The following is a 16,085-nucleotide window of genomic DNA, read 5'->3' as shown; positions in this document are numbered from 1 at the left end:
TCAAGTAGGAACCTGAGCAAGTGCCAGGTCCTACCGGTGCTTAATTGCCCGTTCATGGAATTACAAATCTCGTCCCACTGTTGTTTGCTGAGTTGCTTAGCATATTGTTCGATTTCTTTGTTAAGAAGCGCTATGCGCTTTCTCAGCTTCCTGTTATGCTTCTGGCCTTTAAGTCTATGTTGGAGTGACTGCTTAGCTTCCCACATGTGGAGAAGCCTGCTGTCACATTTCGTTAAGTTAGATTCAGGCGGCACTATTTTAGTAGCAGCTTTGATGTCATCACTGAGCTCCTTAGTCCATTGTTCTATGTCTGTGATGGATCGTTGCTCCGTCGCCTCTCGCTTTCGACGAAGCAGTTCCCAGTCTATTAATTTGATTTCTCTTTCTTTGGGGCTACTTGGGCCATCTGCGAAGTGTAACTCTGATATGCGATGATCGCTGCCCAAATCTTGTAGTGTGTTGTGCCATGTTGCCTGTTCAATATTTTTGGTGAAAGTTAGGTCTGGGGTTGTGTCCCTGTTCAGCGCCGTGCCTATTCTGGTTGGACTGCCAGGGTCGGTGACGAGCGTTAGGCCTAATTCTTGCGAGTCATTCCACAGGGCCCTTCCTTTTGGCCTGGTATATAGATATCCCCAGGCGGTGTGCGGCGCATTGAAGTCTCCTGCTATAACAACTAGATTTTCTCCAGCGAGTCTAAGTGTTTTCTGGAATAGGTTCTTGAATTTATGCTTATGTTGCATGGGGTTGCTATAAATGTTCAGAATAAATAAGCTGCGCCCTGTCTTCTTTCGCGGCAGGAGTTCCAATAAAATATTGTCTATGTGCGCTATACCTGTATTGTGTTGCACGCACGCGATGCTTCTTTTTACCAGCGTGGTTAATGCCCTGGTCTCCCCTTCGGCATAGCCAAAAGATCTGTATCCTGCTAGCTTTGCGATACCATGTGTTTCCTGCAAAATTATGACGTCCGGTTTATCTTTGTCTTTTAAATACTGCTGCAAAACTGACTTTTTGTTTTCGTAACTTCTACAGTTCCATTGCCACATTCTGAACGCTTTCTTAGCCCGCGTCACTGCGGGTGTGACCATGGCGTGGACGCAGGAGGTTGGAGAGAAGCTGACCTTATATAATTCTGTGGCTGAGAATTTGGTATAGATTGTGGTGCTTCTCCTGCACCAGAGGAGAGTCCACTGCCTGGCAACTGCTTTGCTTCTAAGACGTCTAATCTATTCATAATAGTTGCTATCGCCTTAGCCATTTGGTTCATCATGTCGTCCCTTTTTTCATTTGATTTTTGTATCTCCACAAGGCTCTTTTGTATATCGGCTAATGCTTTATCTACCGTCACGTTATCTTGTTTAACATTTCTGGCCTGGGCCTTGCGTTTTAGCGGAGGGGGATCATCCCCTTCGTCCATGTTGTTGTCCGGGAGTTCAATTGTTGGCTCTTTCGTGCTCGCATGTGGAGCTGGAGTATGTGATTGTGTTAATAAGTCTGCCCTTTCTTATTTACTCAATGAGCAGCTTAATAATGAGCTCCCAGAAAAATATGTAGTGCAGCTGGAAAAGTGCATGAACATATTGTGTAATGAATTGAGCACTTTTTGGTGGGAACGTCCTGCATTGTATCTTGCCCGTGAAACCTTTAGTCATAAAACCTTTAGTTACAATTTAAAAATAGTGTGTAAGTTGGTTTTCCTACTTCATGCACCAAGAAGGTTCATATGTGCAGGTCGTGGCTTAAAAAAGACTTTTTTTATTTATGTTGTGTTTTTATAATGCATTCGCATGCCATGATACTTTATCTACAGGTGCTGCAACGCCCTGAAAACTCCTGTGGCCTTCATGAGAGAGATGTACGTTGTGTATTGAGTGATGTCACAGCAGGTTTGCAGTACCTGCATAGTAACCACATTATCCATAGGGACCTGAAGCCTGAAAACATAGTTATCAAGGAGGTTGATGGAAAGGTAGGTTCCTGTTGACATTGAAGCCATTGTTAGGCTGCACTAACCCTGTGATACAAACAACCATCTGTAACGTATATCGCATAGTTCACGCATGGGTGACAGCCACTGTCCTACCAATTGACAAGGGTGTGACTCACTGGCAGTAAACTCTGTCACAGGGAGATAGCTGTTTCCTACACCCAAGTCAAACCGTGAGGCTATTCCAAGATTTTCAAGATTGAGTAGGGCATCATCCTAATGGCACATAGCATGTAGGGCACAGGGAACACAACCACATGCGCAGCAGTGGAGGGCTAAAAAGTAGGCTTGTGCGAATAGTAAACTTTAGGTTTGAAGCGAATGGTGATTTGGTCGAATAATTTTGAATCAAATTTGAATAGTATATGTCACATATAAAGAAAAATTAGCATATTTGTTATGACCCAACTAACCTGCACAATATTTTTTTTTAATTGAAACAAGGCATGGGGTGCAAATGTCATTCTTTTTGGTTCAAAGGAAGTGGAAGTAATATTGAATAGTAGCAGGATTTGACTTTCGGTAGAATGCAAGTGTTAACCTGTAAAATATGTTAAGTTTTAAAATTTGCTATACTTAGAGCATATAAGCCGGTATAACAAGCTTTTAAACTTAAAAATTACACCATCTTCCGCTAAAGGGGACCAGGAGGCGGTGCGAAGTCGGAACACTTGCACGATCGCGTTCCGTTGGCGTTCGTCGGGCATTCTATCGACCTCGCGTCGTGGAACGGAAAGAAGAACGCTACGCGCGTCGTGTCTTTCCTCTAGCCTGGCCATTAATTCTCACAGGGCGAGTGGGGAACGCGGTCGACAGGCGCGCGAGAGGTGGGGAGCGTAGGAGGGCGCTCATCGCGGCGTGCACAGGAGAGAATGAGGCACGCGAGAGGGGGGGGGGGGGACGTAGGAGAGGAGGGCGATGCGCATGCGCAGTCAGGGTGGTCACGCCGCACACCACCACCACCGGATTGAACTCCGCCATAAGATGCTTCGCATCTAAAAAATGATGAGTCAATGTGAGGGTAATATGTTCGTGTAACCTTGAAGCGGGGCTTCGCGGCAGTGCGGATTTTTCCTGGAGAGGTATATTCACGGTATAGCACCCCTCCACTGCAGTGAAACAACCTTTATAAGGGGGTTACATGCAGACTAATATACACCTATTCGTTCATTTCGAATACTTTGAAATTTCGAATAATTTAAATTCGAATTGAAGCAAATTCGAATACTGTAATATTAGTTCGAATATCCGAAGTGCTCGAATATTCACACAAGCCTACTAAAACGCTATCCTTACCGTTACGTACATAGTTCATTGTTTGAGCAGGGTTTCCTGTTTTGAGTAAATAATGTCCATAATCTTCCAGCATAAGGATGAACAACCTTGCACCATGGTCTAAACAGCCAACATTGCTCTTGAGGGAGATGCATGCATAAGTAAACATTCACTTTGTCTTTTGGAAAGGGAGCTGAAATTTCTCGAAGATTACTGGAGCATACGGCATGCGGCCACAATAATTTTGTTTCTTTTCCTTCTTCCTCTTTTCTATGTTATGTTTCAGTTTCTGGGCTGTGGGTTCACATGTTGTATGCCATCACAGAAATTTGTCTGTTTTTCACTATTCACACCATCATTCTATGCATAAATTAAGTTGTCAGTAAGCACTTTTCTTCGTCATTACTCGTTTCTTGTTCTTTTCTTTTTTTCTCGCTACACCCCACTAAGCATGAAATACGGTACCAACCAGTCCAACTCGTAACCCTTCTAACGTGGTTTCCATAGTCCATAGGGAGTGGTTTCCATAGGCCATATGCCATTTCTCTACTACCTTTGGTTATAAGTACAAAGGTTTATTCATTGACAAAAACTCCTGGTTCGCATTTGTGGAGCTTTCCAGGGCAGCTGAATTGCAGAACTATGAGTGTGATCTATTGTTCATTTCCTTTCAGTTTCCTTGTAAAGCAGTTATTTCATTTTATTTTTCTCTAGGCAGTCTACAAGATCATTGACCTTGGTTATGCAAAGGAGTTTGACCAGAGCAGCTTATGCAATTCATTTGTGGGAACGTTGCAATACCTTGTGAGTGCTTCTTTGGTGTCATATTATATTTATGGTTGACCTAGTATTTAGCTAATTTTGCTTTGTACCTATGTTGTATTTTTATCCATTTCAGTCGCTGCTAAATTAGCTTGGCATTTGCAATTGTCAAATGACTGCATAATGATACAGCTACCACATTTTGACGAACTTTGTTTTACTTTAGTAAAGGAGGGGTAGACAAAAAATTTTATGGAGGTTACTGTTTATAGCACTTTAATTAGAATGTGTGTATAGGTCAGCAAAAAAAGCAGAGCTCACTCAGACTCACTCAAGAAATATATTTTGCACTTAGGGCTAACTTGGACTCACCAAAGTTTTCCTCAACTGGACTCGCTTGGGCTCAGACTCACTAAAATTTTTCTCAGTTGAACTCACTTGCACTCAAACTCACCAAAATATTTTTCACCCAGACTCGCTCTGACTCAGACTCACGGCTCGATCTGAGTCAGCGAGGCTGAGTGTATCGACTCATAAGTGCATTAGCATATAATGAGATTTTTCAATCCTGGTGTCAATACTATCTCGCATAATCAGTGTTCTACGATATGCCTTTTGCCCTCGTACACTCAAATATTAGTTATCTGGTTGCAATTATGTAAGGACATTTTTATTGAAAGGTGTGACTCACACGAGATAATTTATTCAGAACTTCTTTTCGATGGAGGCGAAAATGCTTGAGGCCTGTATTTAGGTGCACGTTAAAGAACCCCAGGTGGTCGAAATTTCCGGAGCCCTTCACTTTGGTGTCCCTCATAATCATATCGTGGTTTTGGGACGTTAAATCCCAACAATTATTAATTATATCAAGAACTTCCTGTGAAAGAGATTGCGGGGGAGGTCAAGGCACCACCCGCTTTTCTGTAACTCACATCTCTTACCAATAAATATTGAGCTGGCATATGAAAGCTAGTGTATTGAAATAAGTGCGAGTAGATGTGCGTATACATGTTAGCCACCATAAAGCTGATAGTAATGCTGATGATGAGTAGATAGGGCCGTAGGTCAGCAGAAAAAGTGGAGCTCACTCAGACTCGCTCAAGAAATATATTTTGCGTGTAGGTCTCACTCAGACTTAGACTCAACAAAATTTTCATCAACCAGACTAACTCAGACTCGAGCTCACGGAAATATTACTCACCCAGACTCACGGCTCGATATGAGTCTGAGTGAGTCGACTTATGAGGGAGTTTGCCGACTTGTGAATCTGTATAAATTACGGCCACAGTAGAAAAAGAATTTCGGCCAGTTCCAGGCTGCGAAAACCGTCGGACAGTGAAGCTGTAAGCGCGCGAGTGTATGTGATTGGCTAGCGTGATCACGAAGTGTTGTAAATCTGCTGCTAAATTTGAAATATGTGCGCTTACCCATTTCAAGTATAATCATCATCATTTAGCATCATCATCATCATCATCCAACGCCAAAATTATAATTTCGTTTTATTTATCTATTTATTCACTCCCCCCTTTGGTCACGTGACCTGCATAACGCCTGCTACAACAACGACGGTGGCACAGGCTAAACTAAGACAACTTAAAATAAAGGGCTACCATTTTGTACTAGTCGGGATTGAAGGGTACCAGCACGACATTCTTTGCTTGTAATTAGTTTTTTGTTTTTGTTTATCTGACAGCCCGGTCTGTCTAAGCCCTAGAAGAATACTAGTGAGCTTCAGAGCACTGTAGTAATTTATAACAGCGTTTGTTCGTGCGAATCAAGTTTGTTTTGAGTAGGATGACTGAAACCTAGGGTGTGCTCGAAACGGCTGCAGTACCAGTGCTTTGAAAGTGAAGCCAAAAGAGGGTAACACCACCAATGGCTTTGGCGCCGTCAAACCGAGATAGAACAACTTCTTTCCCACTAGCTTTCCACCCACGTTCCTGTGTTCAGACATCGGATTCCCACTAGACCTAGGTTGCTGTCTCAACAGGGGCTAGCATTGTTCTTTTTTTTATATTACTTTGTATGGCTATATTGTTAATCTTTATACTGTGAGGGGCTTTGCTCTATGGCCGGCTGGTGCTGAAGCCTAGCTCCAGTTGCAGCTGCACACAGTCGTACCGTGCACGTGTTAACATCGCCTTCCCATAACGCGTGTAATCACAGCTACAACGGGTTTGGGCGAATAAGGCAACTGCCTAATTCAACAAACACTTTATTGCTGCTGTAGCAACAGCACGAAAATGTTGCTTAGCGGACACTAAAGGCAAATAACAATTTATGTCAGAGTGAAAGCTAAATGTATGACAATGTCTAAAACAGCAATATTATCAACAGCAGTGCCCTACTTACTGAGAAATTAAGGTAAATGTATCACACGATGAGCGCCACGAGCGGCACATTTTAGAAATGATCCCGATGACGTGAGAGAGTTCGACTACAATTAATCACTCGTAATCAAACTAGCTGCAATAAAAAAGAACCTTCCGTGCATCAAGAGACGTAATAAGATGCTGCTTGTTCGTGTCTGTTTGATTCATGGATAAAAGAACCTCCTTGGCGTTGCCATGGGGAACGGTGCGCGTGGTTCAAAGGTTCAGTTTTCGCCGAACTGCGCTTTGCCTGGCACCCTGCTTCGCTCACGCGGTTACGTCTCACTGGTAGTTTTCGTATCGCGTACTGCCGTGTGTGTTTTGCGCGCTCGTGAAAGTTGCTCTGACAGAAAGTTCGACAAAATGCCGCATGCATGTGATGTTGCCGGAAGCCCGAATGGCGCACGCCGCCAGTGCACGCTGCCGTGCAGTAAAGGCAGGCAACGTTGGGCACGGCAGCAGTGACGTGAGAAACACCGCTTTCAGGCGGGTGATTTGAAGTGCGCTAAGGCGATGCGGACCGCTAAAACGTGATTTTATTTCAAAATAAGCACTTCCTTGGCACAAAAGTAGCACTACGAGGTTTCTGGACCGTTATTTCAACAATCAACGTCGACTTAATATTTGCCTTTAGTGTCCCTTTGGAGGGAGAGCCCACTCTATGTAGAAAACAAAGCGTAAGGCTTACTGCTTTGGTCAATCGGCGGTGGCTCGTGGTTTCTTCAGGGGATGTGAGTGACTGCTGACACAAGAGAGCCTGTCCCTCTGTCCGGTTCGCTTTTTATCACCTTTTGTCTTCTGCGAGGGTTTCCCTCGCAGGAGACAAGTGCCCTTTCCTGCGCGCAGAGAAACTAGGATTAGCGCGCGGCGCGAAGCAGCGGGATTGAAGGGAGTTCTTAGAAAAGTGGCAGCGGTGCTCCCCGTCCGCGTGGCCTGTTGGTTCCCACTGCCAGTCCGTGATCATGCAAGCGTTAAGGAAAGAAAATGGGCGTACGTGCTATCCCACAACTGGTACTTAATGTCCACTTCCGTTGCTATGCACTGCCGCATGAATTGAAGCAGAATTTGCAGGAATAACAACCAAGTAAAAAGAATTTAACATTGAGTACAAATCCTTGCACCACCAGTGTGTGGGTTTCAATGTAAACATATCAACTAAAGCACAGCCTTTGAGATTTTTATGCATATGAAACGAAACACACCCATATGTGTTTGCTACTCACGGCACTCACTTGCCAGTCACTAGGTTTGCTTTTCCAAGTACATCCCCGCTTGCAAAAGGAAAACTGTAGTTAGTTAACGTTGAACCACTGCGAAACGGCTTTGTTTCGAATACTGCAAAAGCAGCACCGAATATTGGGTTCAGGTATGCAATTCTGATGCAGTTCCATGACGTGCATCATTTGTAGTCTAACATGTGTGTTTATCTCATAATGTAAAAGTATGTTAGGTGTGGCCCTTTAAACCTTTCCAGTGTCTGGCTTTTTTCTTAAGTGACACTGATCCAGGGTCAGGTCTTTCTCCACCATATTGTAATACGAACACAATGGTTTAGATTTGGTTATGCAGAAGGCAAAATAATGACAGGCATAATGGCAAACTTACTCTTGTTTTGGTCCTGTCATTTCTATCTGATGAAGGAATAAAATGTAGCAGAAAGAAAAAGAACGCCATTGAGAAATACATGCACACATCTGTGATGGCTCTGCTGTGCCGTGGGAGTTACCTTTTCCTCAAACAAGCTGTCATCCTACAAGTCTGAGCTTGGCTCATATTCAGAGACTGAAGGGCCGGACCTCCAAACAGTGTTTGAAGATCCTGTGCAAGCAGTCACACTCCAAGAAAATAGTGCTTTTGTTTAATTCTAAACAAGGCAGAGAAGAGAGCAACACGTGAAAGTAGTAAGGCACAGGTTAGAGCCATCCCAGAAAAAGCACACCAGTTAAAGGAGCACTCTTGTCATTGAAATGGAGGCATCGAAGCAGAGACAGGAAGACATGTAAGAAGAAAGCCTGTAAGCGCATGACAGATGCCAGAAACATGCAAGGGTGGTGGCCTCAAGCTACATAGCAAATATTTGAATGGATAAGCACACCGTAGTGGACACAAGTCTGGTAGCCACCCCTCTACGACGTTTGTACTCTATGCAACACAACCATGCCCATGACAGGGTGCATTCTACAGCTGCTAATGAAATCCCAGATTGCACAAACCCATAGACAGGAAAAAAGAAGTTTATGGTAGATCCACTCTGAAGTTCACCATATTTATGTTACTGTGCACATGTGAATGGATAGAGTGCAAGTGCATCAGTGACATGGTGGGTCTGAAATGCAGAAACATACCAGTATATCAGCAACAATGAGACGGTCAATTTATACAGAAGACTTCGGGAATGTTTTGTGCTGATGGTGCCTAAATCTGATAGTGCACATTGTTGCTATTGGCTTGCCTGATTAGGCAGTTCAGAACTGCTGAGTCAGTGGCCCCTCTGCTTCTATTCAGCACACATGAGTTTGTGCACGTGCTGCACTTTGGTTGAGGGTAATGTGCTACAATTGTGGAATGGAATATATACATTGGAGTGAGTGATTTTCAATTCGTGCTTCACCATCTAACCCTCAACTGGTACTGTGATGAGCTGCTACGCATGTGCAGTGTAAGTTCAGCGGATTTGCATTTTTGCATCCTGCTGTTATGTTCTTAGTGATCACTTGGCTTATCAGAATTTTGTGAATGTGCTGGCAGGATATAGCAAGCCTCTTGCTTCGTAGAATGCTCATCACTGATGCCAATATAAAGAACTTTTATGTTGTTAATTGCAGCAAGCAATAAGAATTGCATGAAATCAAAACCTTGCAGCACTCTGACAGCATTCTAACACAGTTCTGAGAAACCATGCTATAGCTAAGAACATGAGGGTGGTACATTGACTGCTGTTGACTGCATGTGTGCAGCAGGTCATCGAAGCCATGGTAATGTGATGCAGCATGCACCGCAAAATGCGGAATGAACTGTTTAAAGCATAAGTATAAATTGGCTTATGTGTGCTCCCCTATTTTACTGTTGTTCATTGCTTGTTTAATATCTGTCATGGTCCTTGAGCTGTTAATTGCAGCCTGTTATATTGGTTTCAGCATACTGTGTGGCAACTGTCCCTTGTACCATCTCGGTAGGTGGGCAACGTTGGTGATGAAAGTGCTCAATGGTTACAAAGTAGTAGTTTTGGGTTCTCCTTCAACGTCGTTGCAGTAATATTTTACAGTGTATATGGTAAATATTAGCGGCACTTTCTCAATATAAACTTCGGTTTATGTTGTGATCATCAATAACAATGACAATGACTTTTATTTTCGCATCAATACAGTGATTGATACGAAGGGGCGGGCAGTAAAAGCTACCTTCAGTGTCACTACCTTCCGTGAATCTTTGTCCGTCTTAATGATGTCTGCTTGTAAGCGTACATTGCACCAGTTCTACAATCTTGCGATGTGGTAAATAATGTCTAAGTTTCATTTCAGTGAAAATCTAACAGTGAATGCTTGCTTTTTCAATAAGGCACCTGAGCTCTTTGAGAAGAAGCCATACACCAGGGCGGTAGACCTTTGGAGCCTGGGCATTCTTGCCTATGAAGTCATCACAGGACAGCGGCCATTTTCCCCTACAGCTTCTCCCGCACAGTGGTAGGTGCATTGGAATAATAGAAGTGAAGTAACATGGCATGCAACCGTAATAAACAGTGACCATGCTGTCACAGTATACCGTATAAACGCGTGTAAGGGCCGCACTTTTTTTTCAAGAAATGAGGGCCAATTTTCAGGGTGCGGCCCATACACGCGACATTTTTTTTTTTTAAGTAAAAACGCACCAGTTAGCGAACGAAGAGCGTTTATTGCAGTATACGACATTTCTTGCGACATACGTGCTCAATCGTCGTCACTCGGCGAGTCCTCAGACTTGGAGTCCGAGATGAGATGATGTGCTGCGAAGCGCCGTCACCCCACATGCAGTCATCTTCCGTGCCATCCAAGCTGTTAGATGTCCCGGCGACTTTAAAACTTCGGGACACAATGTCCGTCGACACCGAGCTCCACGCAGATGGGGTCCACTCAAGTACAGTCGCCAAGGCTAGTCCCTTCACACGCAGCATGTCCGTTGCGAGTGCAAGACCATCATTCCGCACTTCAGTCACATAGCGGAGCAAGTCTTCTTCCAAATCGGGAAACTTGCACTGCTCTCCTCGGAAAGCGCGCTTAGTGCTGTTGGTGTTTCGCAAGGCTTCTTTTTGAGCACACCAACGTCGAACACACTTCTCGTCAACGTCGAATTTTCTGCCGGCGGCACGTTTCCCATGCTCGAGAGCATACTCGATCACCTTCAACTTATAGCCAGCCGTGTAGCTATTCAGGTACTTGCCCATCTTGCCAAAACGTGAACGCCGAGTAGAAAACAAGCTAGCACGAAGGTCATCGAACAGTGCAGAAAACTACAGCAAACGGCTGGCTGAACTGCAAAAACCGAACAACGCGAACGACGCGAACGCCATGCCAAAGTTGGTGATGCTAATGCCGATATGAATAGCGCCAATAGCGCGTTTGTATAGAGATGTGAGAAGCTAAAGATAAAATCCTGCTTTAACCTTTAGTTGGCGGGTCTATGAATACTAATAAAAAGTTAAAATTTTAGCCCACTTCACGAACATCTTAACACGAATAAAATCCAAATATATATATCTATATACTCTGGTGACGATGATGATGGTTGCGTTTCCTTGCGCCATCTATCGACTACGCCTAGAAGCTTACACGCGCGCGCATTTTGAATACGTATTGGTTGCGGAAAGTGTGGGTGCGGCTCTTACGCGCATTTTTTTTTTTTTTTTTTTTTTAGAATATGCACTTCAAAAAAACGGGGTGCGGCCCTTACACGGGTGCGGCCCTTACACGCGTTTATACGGTATTTGCTTTACTTCGTATGTTGATTTCTCTCCCAGGATTCCTTTAGTGCACAATAAGAAGAGTGGTGATATTCGAGGAGACATAGCACCTAGTGGAGAGCGCTGCTACTGGAAAACTCTACCTTCTGAAACGTGCTTGACCAGGTGAGTGGTTTTGATTGACAGCTGTCAAATTCAAAAGTGCTGGAAATGTTAAAAGAAGTGAATGCTTCTGTTAAATGTGACTACCTGTAAGCATAACAAGCACCAAAATATAATAAAGTTCTGCTGTAGTGATTACCTCACAGGATATTGTTTTGACTGCAGATTATCTATGGCAGAGAGTCCACTAATTGCGCTGCTTATGGTGGTAGTATTGCTTACCTGAAAAATGAGTGCTTCTAGTGTTTTGAGAGTTCATGCTGTGGTGATTGCATTACAGTAGCTGATCTAACATTTTCATGCAGAGTATGTTAGATTACTCTATGGCAATCACAGATTTTCCAGCATTTTTTATTGTTGAGCATGAAAAACGTTGTTTGCAAACATGTTCTATGAAGTAAGTGGGGGTATATGTAATATTTGTTTACGAGTCTCAGTTTACAAGTCTCAATATTTATGTGCTCATTCGTGTGTGTGTTTAAACCCTTCATACACCACCACATTGGACTAGGAAAATGGTACATAACAGAGCATGCATGCCAACAGATCATCGTAATTGCATAAAGTGGATTTCATTAACACATTCACTGCAGCAGTATTTTTTAGGTCTCCACCTATGCGCGTTGTGACCCACCGGTGGGCCATACACTATATCCTCGCAAGTACGTCATGACCCACTTGTGGATTAAGCTGTTCTCGTGCTTTTTCAGGCATCAAAGAGGTTGCGCTACCACCTTTCTTGGTGGTGTTTTCATAGGAGTGGGCAAATAGTGATTTGTGAGACCAAATCGAATACAAATCAAATAGTGCCAGACAACAGCGCTATCAACAACTATCAACAAACCTCTGTTGATAGTGAGCGCTTGTCCTGGTCACTTCCTTGTCCCGTGTTCTTTATTGCGCTATGGTTGCTGATGATTGTCTGGCTCATCTATATTTTTTTTTCTTTCCTGCCAGTGTTTTCAAAAAGGATGTTGAGAAGTGGCTTCAAATCTTGCTTGAGACACAGCCAGAACTAAGGAGTCGCCATTGTGGCTTAACAGTATTTGAAATTCTTGAGAAACTACTCGCACAACCAGTATGTACTTTGTTTAATTTCTTTTTCTTGTGTTTATGCAATGTCATCTTTGTACACTGCCCTTTCATACCGATATGAAAATTAGGAATGTCTCATACTTAGTAGTACAGCTTCACAAGTGTTACATTATGTGCACCAGGTTCAAAATATTAAGACAGTAAAATTTTAAAAGTTAACTTTTAAAAGGTAACTATAGGACGAATAAATGCTGAACATACCTAGGCAACTTTCATAGCTTTGACCCGGTTTGACATTGAAAATTGGTTTCATAATAGTTCTCATTCTTAAATATTTACAAATCATATGCTATTTCATTCAAGCTTGAAGTTTAGGCACATATGGTTCTATGGAAGCTAAAGTAAATGTTTTCATTTTTGTTACTAAAGAAATTGTTGTTCTTGCTTCCTGTGGGCAAAGCGAATACAGCTATCTAAAAATGTTTCTGTTGATGAAATATTCATCCTTGTATTGAACCCAGTACCACTGCCTAGTAATGCATGGCAACATTCATGTAACAGTATCCTTTGCTGAAGGAATTTCCTTGAAGTCTGCCTAGAGCACTAGGCTGGCTGTGCTTTGACTGCTGGTCTTTTTGTCCTATAGCCTGCTAGCCATGACCAACTGTCTTTTTGTGGGAGAATTATTTCACTTGGCTTAATGAAGGAATGTACGAGCAAAATCTTTAATTTGCAGAAGGGATGGCTCTATGGCCTGTATAGGGTGTGAGTGTTGTTAGACAGAGGTATGAAGGTGGTTAAACTATATAGGAGCTGAGGTCTGGTCAGTTTGCTCTGAGGCAGGTCTCTCTGACGAATTCCTGTGCAGATAGGGGCCACCATTTCTGTGTGTCCAGAAGGAGAACAAGTGGTGGGGCGAACCGCTCCTCGTAGCTGGTGGTGCCACTTGGTGCAGTGAATTTCTTTTGTATCCTGCATGGCAGTGCTTGAGATTTGATTGGCTTATTCTGTGTGACATGGTGGGCAGAATAAGGGGGCAGTCGGATTCCTCAGGGGCATCTGCATCTTCTTCAGTGTTGGCTGATGTCTTCTGTGATCCCACCGAATCCCACCATCACTTTCCGATGTTGGAGGTCAGCATGGAGCCAGACCTGGCCCTGTATATTAAAACCTGGCGGCTTTTTCTGGTAGACGAAGCCAGAAAGTTGTGATTGTTTCCTTGAGCCTCTTGTCCTTGGTCTTTTCATTTGCTCTGTTCTCCTTGTGGCCTAGAAGTCCACTGGGTCTTGGGAGGGAGAATGGAAGAACAATGATCTATGTTCCGAGACTGCGGCCTCTCTTGGTTTGATAAGCCAATTTTTGATGACATTATGTGGAAGCCCTCTTTGCCCTGTAGTGTTTGGGGATGTTGATATTTGTGTATGCTGTGGAATGTAGATGAATGTGGAACCTTGGCTGACAGTCTTAGCAGTGTGTGTGGTGCATGTGAATTGAAGGTGCGCTACCCCATTCTTGAAAAGTGTTAGGCAGCGTTCAGTGGGAAAACGTGGCCCTTGTGTGGTATCTGTGAGTCGTTCTCGAAAGAAGAATTTTTCTAAGGCTGTGTACATTTCAGCTATCAAATAAATCTGTCCACACTCTCTTATACCCTCTATTCTGTACCTACACACATACTGGCATGCATTTAGCTTCTGCAGGCCCAGAAGGCTTCTCAGTTTGCTTGCAGCAATTACTATCTACACTGTCAGCTAATAAGGTTGCATGCTTTCTTTCTGCGCCAGCATGACCAGCTTCTGTAAAGTTGGCAGAGTTGCACTGTAGATTTTGTACAATTTACGACGTGAGCAGGCCCTAAAGGGGAGGGGTTGGTATTTTGCTGCAGTCTTTTTCTGGTATACTTGGACTACACCTGGCATTTGGTGCATATTAATTGCAGTTAGGTGTCTTACTGACAGCAATTGTTGACTCAAAGTGTGCAAGCATGCTCATTGCTTTACAAGGTGCCTCATGTAAGCTCCTTAAAAAAATTTCCTTTCCAGACAGTACACGTGTTCTGCATTGGTACAATGTCCGTGGTATCAGTTGCATTCAGCAGTGAAGACCTTTTCATGGACAGCTTGTCACTAGCCTTGAAGAATGCCACAGACTTGGCGCCTGCAGACCAGTTGCTCCTCACGGAAAGCGGAAGAGTTGCAGACGTCAAGTACATAAAAGACCACTATAAGCGGTTCCAGGTCTGTGGAAAGCATTATCCTCATCTCCTTACTGTTACTCATGTGGTAAAGGGGCTGAATAACTGAACTGGCTTATTATCAAATCTAAGTGTTTCAAGCTGTTGTCACTGGTGAACTGCTCGCAGATCTTTTCAAACCTGTATATAATAGTATGAGCCCAGTGTATGTCACTGTGAAAGCGAATGTTCACTTAGCATATTTCTTCACTTAGCATGACACTGCTGCCAAGCATTACCAATAACCATGCAAGCTCTGTGCAATCACAAAAATGCTAACTTTGCTCAAGCGTGCTTAAGAACCTTGAATCTGCTGTGGTCATGTACTCCAGCAGCGCCATCGCCCAAATGTTGGTGGTGGAGAGCCAGATCTCATTGCTGTGAACAGGGGGCGATGAATGAGGAAAATCTACTGCAGTTAAACCTGCCTATAACGAACCTCCATACAACGAATTCCTCGATATTACGAAGTTTTTCTGTTCCCCACCGTTACCCCATAGAAGCACATGTATTTGCGACCTGTGTGCAAAAAAGTGGCAGCGGGAGACACCCTTGATATAACAAATTTTCGCTGCCGACGACCTGGGGATTTTGCCCTGAATTTTGTCGTTTTGGCACGAGCAGGAGCTGCATGCATCTTCTGCGGTTGCCCCACCGCCGACAGAGCGTGAAGCGGCGGCGTCTCGCATGGTGCGCTCAAAGCCCTGGCGACTGCGAGGCGACAGCGAGTGCTCATTTCTGCATGCGGAAAGTGGGAGAAGGGCACACCCATGCATGCGCGGGTGTGCCCTTTCCTCCCTCTTTTCAACCCTCATCCAGCCACTTGCGGGTGCTGCCACATTGGCTTTCTTAAAAAAAAAATAAACGATGGATAGATGGATGGATGGATGGATGAATAGGTAGATAGATAAGGCTGTACCCTTTAGATCGGGTGGCGGCTCGCACCACCTAGCCGTAATACATAGTGGAGTTAAGTACTAGCACTATGTAGTGAAGGATTTAATTTTCACTCGTGCCTTGATTGTAGCCACCAATCATATAACCTCCTCCTGGTTATTTCTACCCGCAGTCTGCTGTTTTCCCTTCACTGTCCCTAAACCCCAATGCTTTGAAAAATTCTGCCCCATTATCTTGAACTATAGGGTGAAGCCCGTTACAGAACAGTATCAAGTGTTCAGCCGTTTCCTCCTCCCCTCCACATGCACTACATAATGTGTCTATTCCTTCGTATTTGGCTTGGTATGTCTTGGTCCGCAATATTCCCGTCCTGGCCTCAAACAGCAGAAAACTACCTCGAGAATTATCGCAGATCTTTTCCTTGGCAAT

General features: G+C 43.8%; 1 protein-coding gene across 1 annotated transcript in view; it reads left to right on the top strand.

Annotated features, from left to right (window-relative positions):
- Window positions 1-16,085, top strand: part of LOC119396275 (inhibitor of nuclear factor kappa-B kinase subunit alpha) — a 60,879-nt gene that overhangs the window by 6,735 nt on the left and 38,059 nt on the right. Inside the window, exons 4-9 of the mRNA XM_037663428.2 lie at window positions 1,811-1,969; window positions 3,977-4,066; window positions 9,955-10,079; window positions 11,390-11,497; window positions 12,452-12,572; window positions 14,569-14,763. Of these exons, the coding sequence (XP_037519356.1) occupies window positions 1,811-1,969; window positions 3,977-4,066; window positions 9,955-10,079; window positions 11,390-11,497; window positions 12,452-12,572; window positions 14,569-14,763 (798 nt within the window). The remainder of the gene's footprint in view (window positions 1-1,810; window positions 1,970-3,976; window positions 4,067-9,954; window positions 10,080-11,389; window positions 11,498-12,451; window positions 12,573-14,568; window positions 14,764-16,085) is intronic.

Source organism: Rhipicephalus sanguineus, chromosome 1 (assembly GCF_013339695.2).
Source record: "Rhipicephalus sanguineus isolate Rsan-2018 chromosome 1, BIME_Rsan_1.4, whole genome shotgun sequence".
NCBI classification, from domain to species: Eukaryota; Metazoa; Arthropoda; class Arachnida; order Ixodida; family Ixodidae; genus Rhipicephalus; species Rhipicephalus sanguineus.
This window is presented reverse-complemented; position numbering and strand designations above follow the sequence as displayed.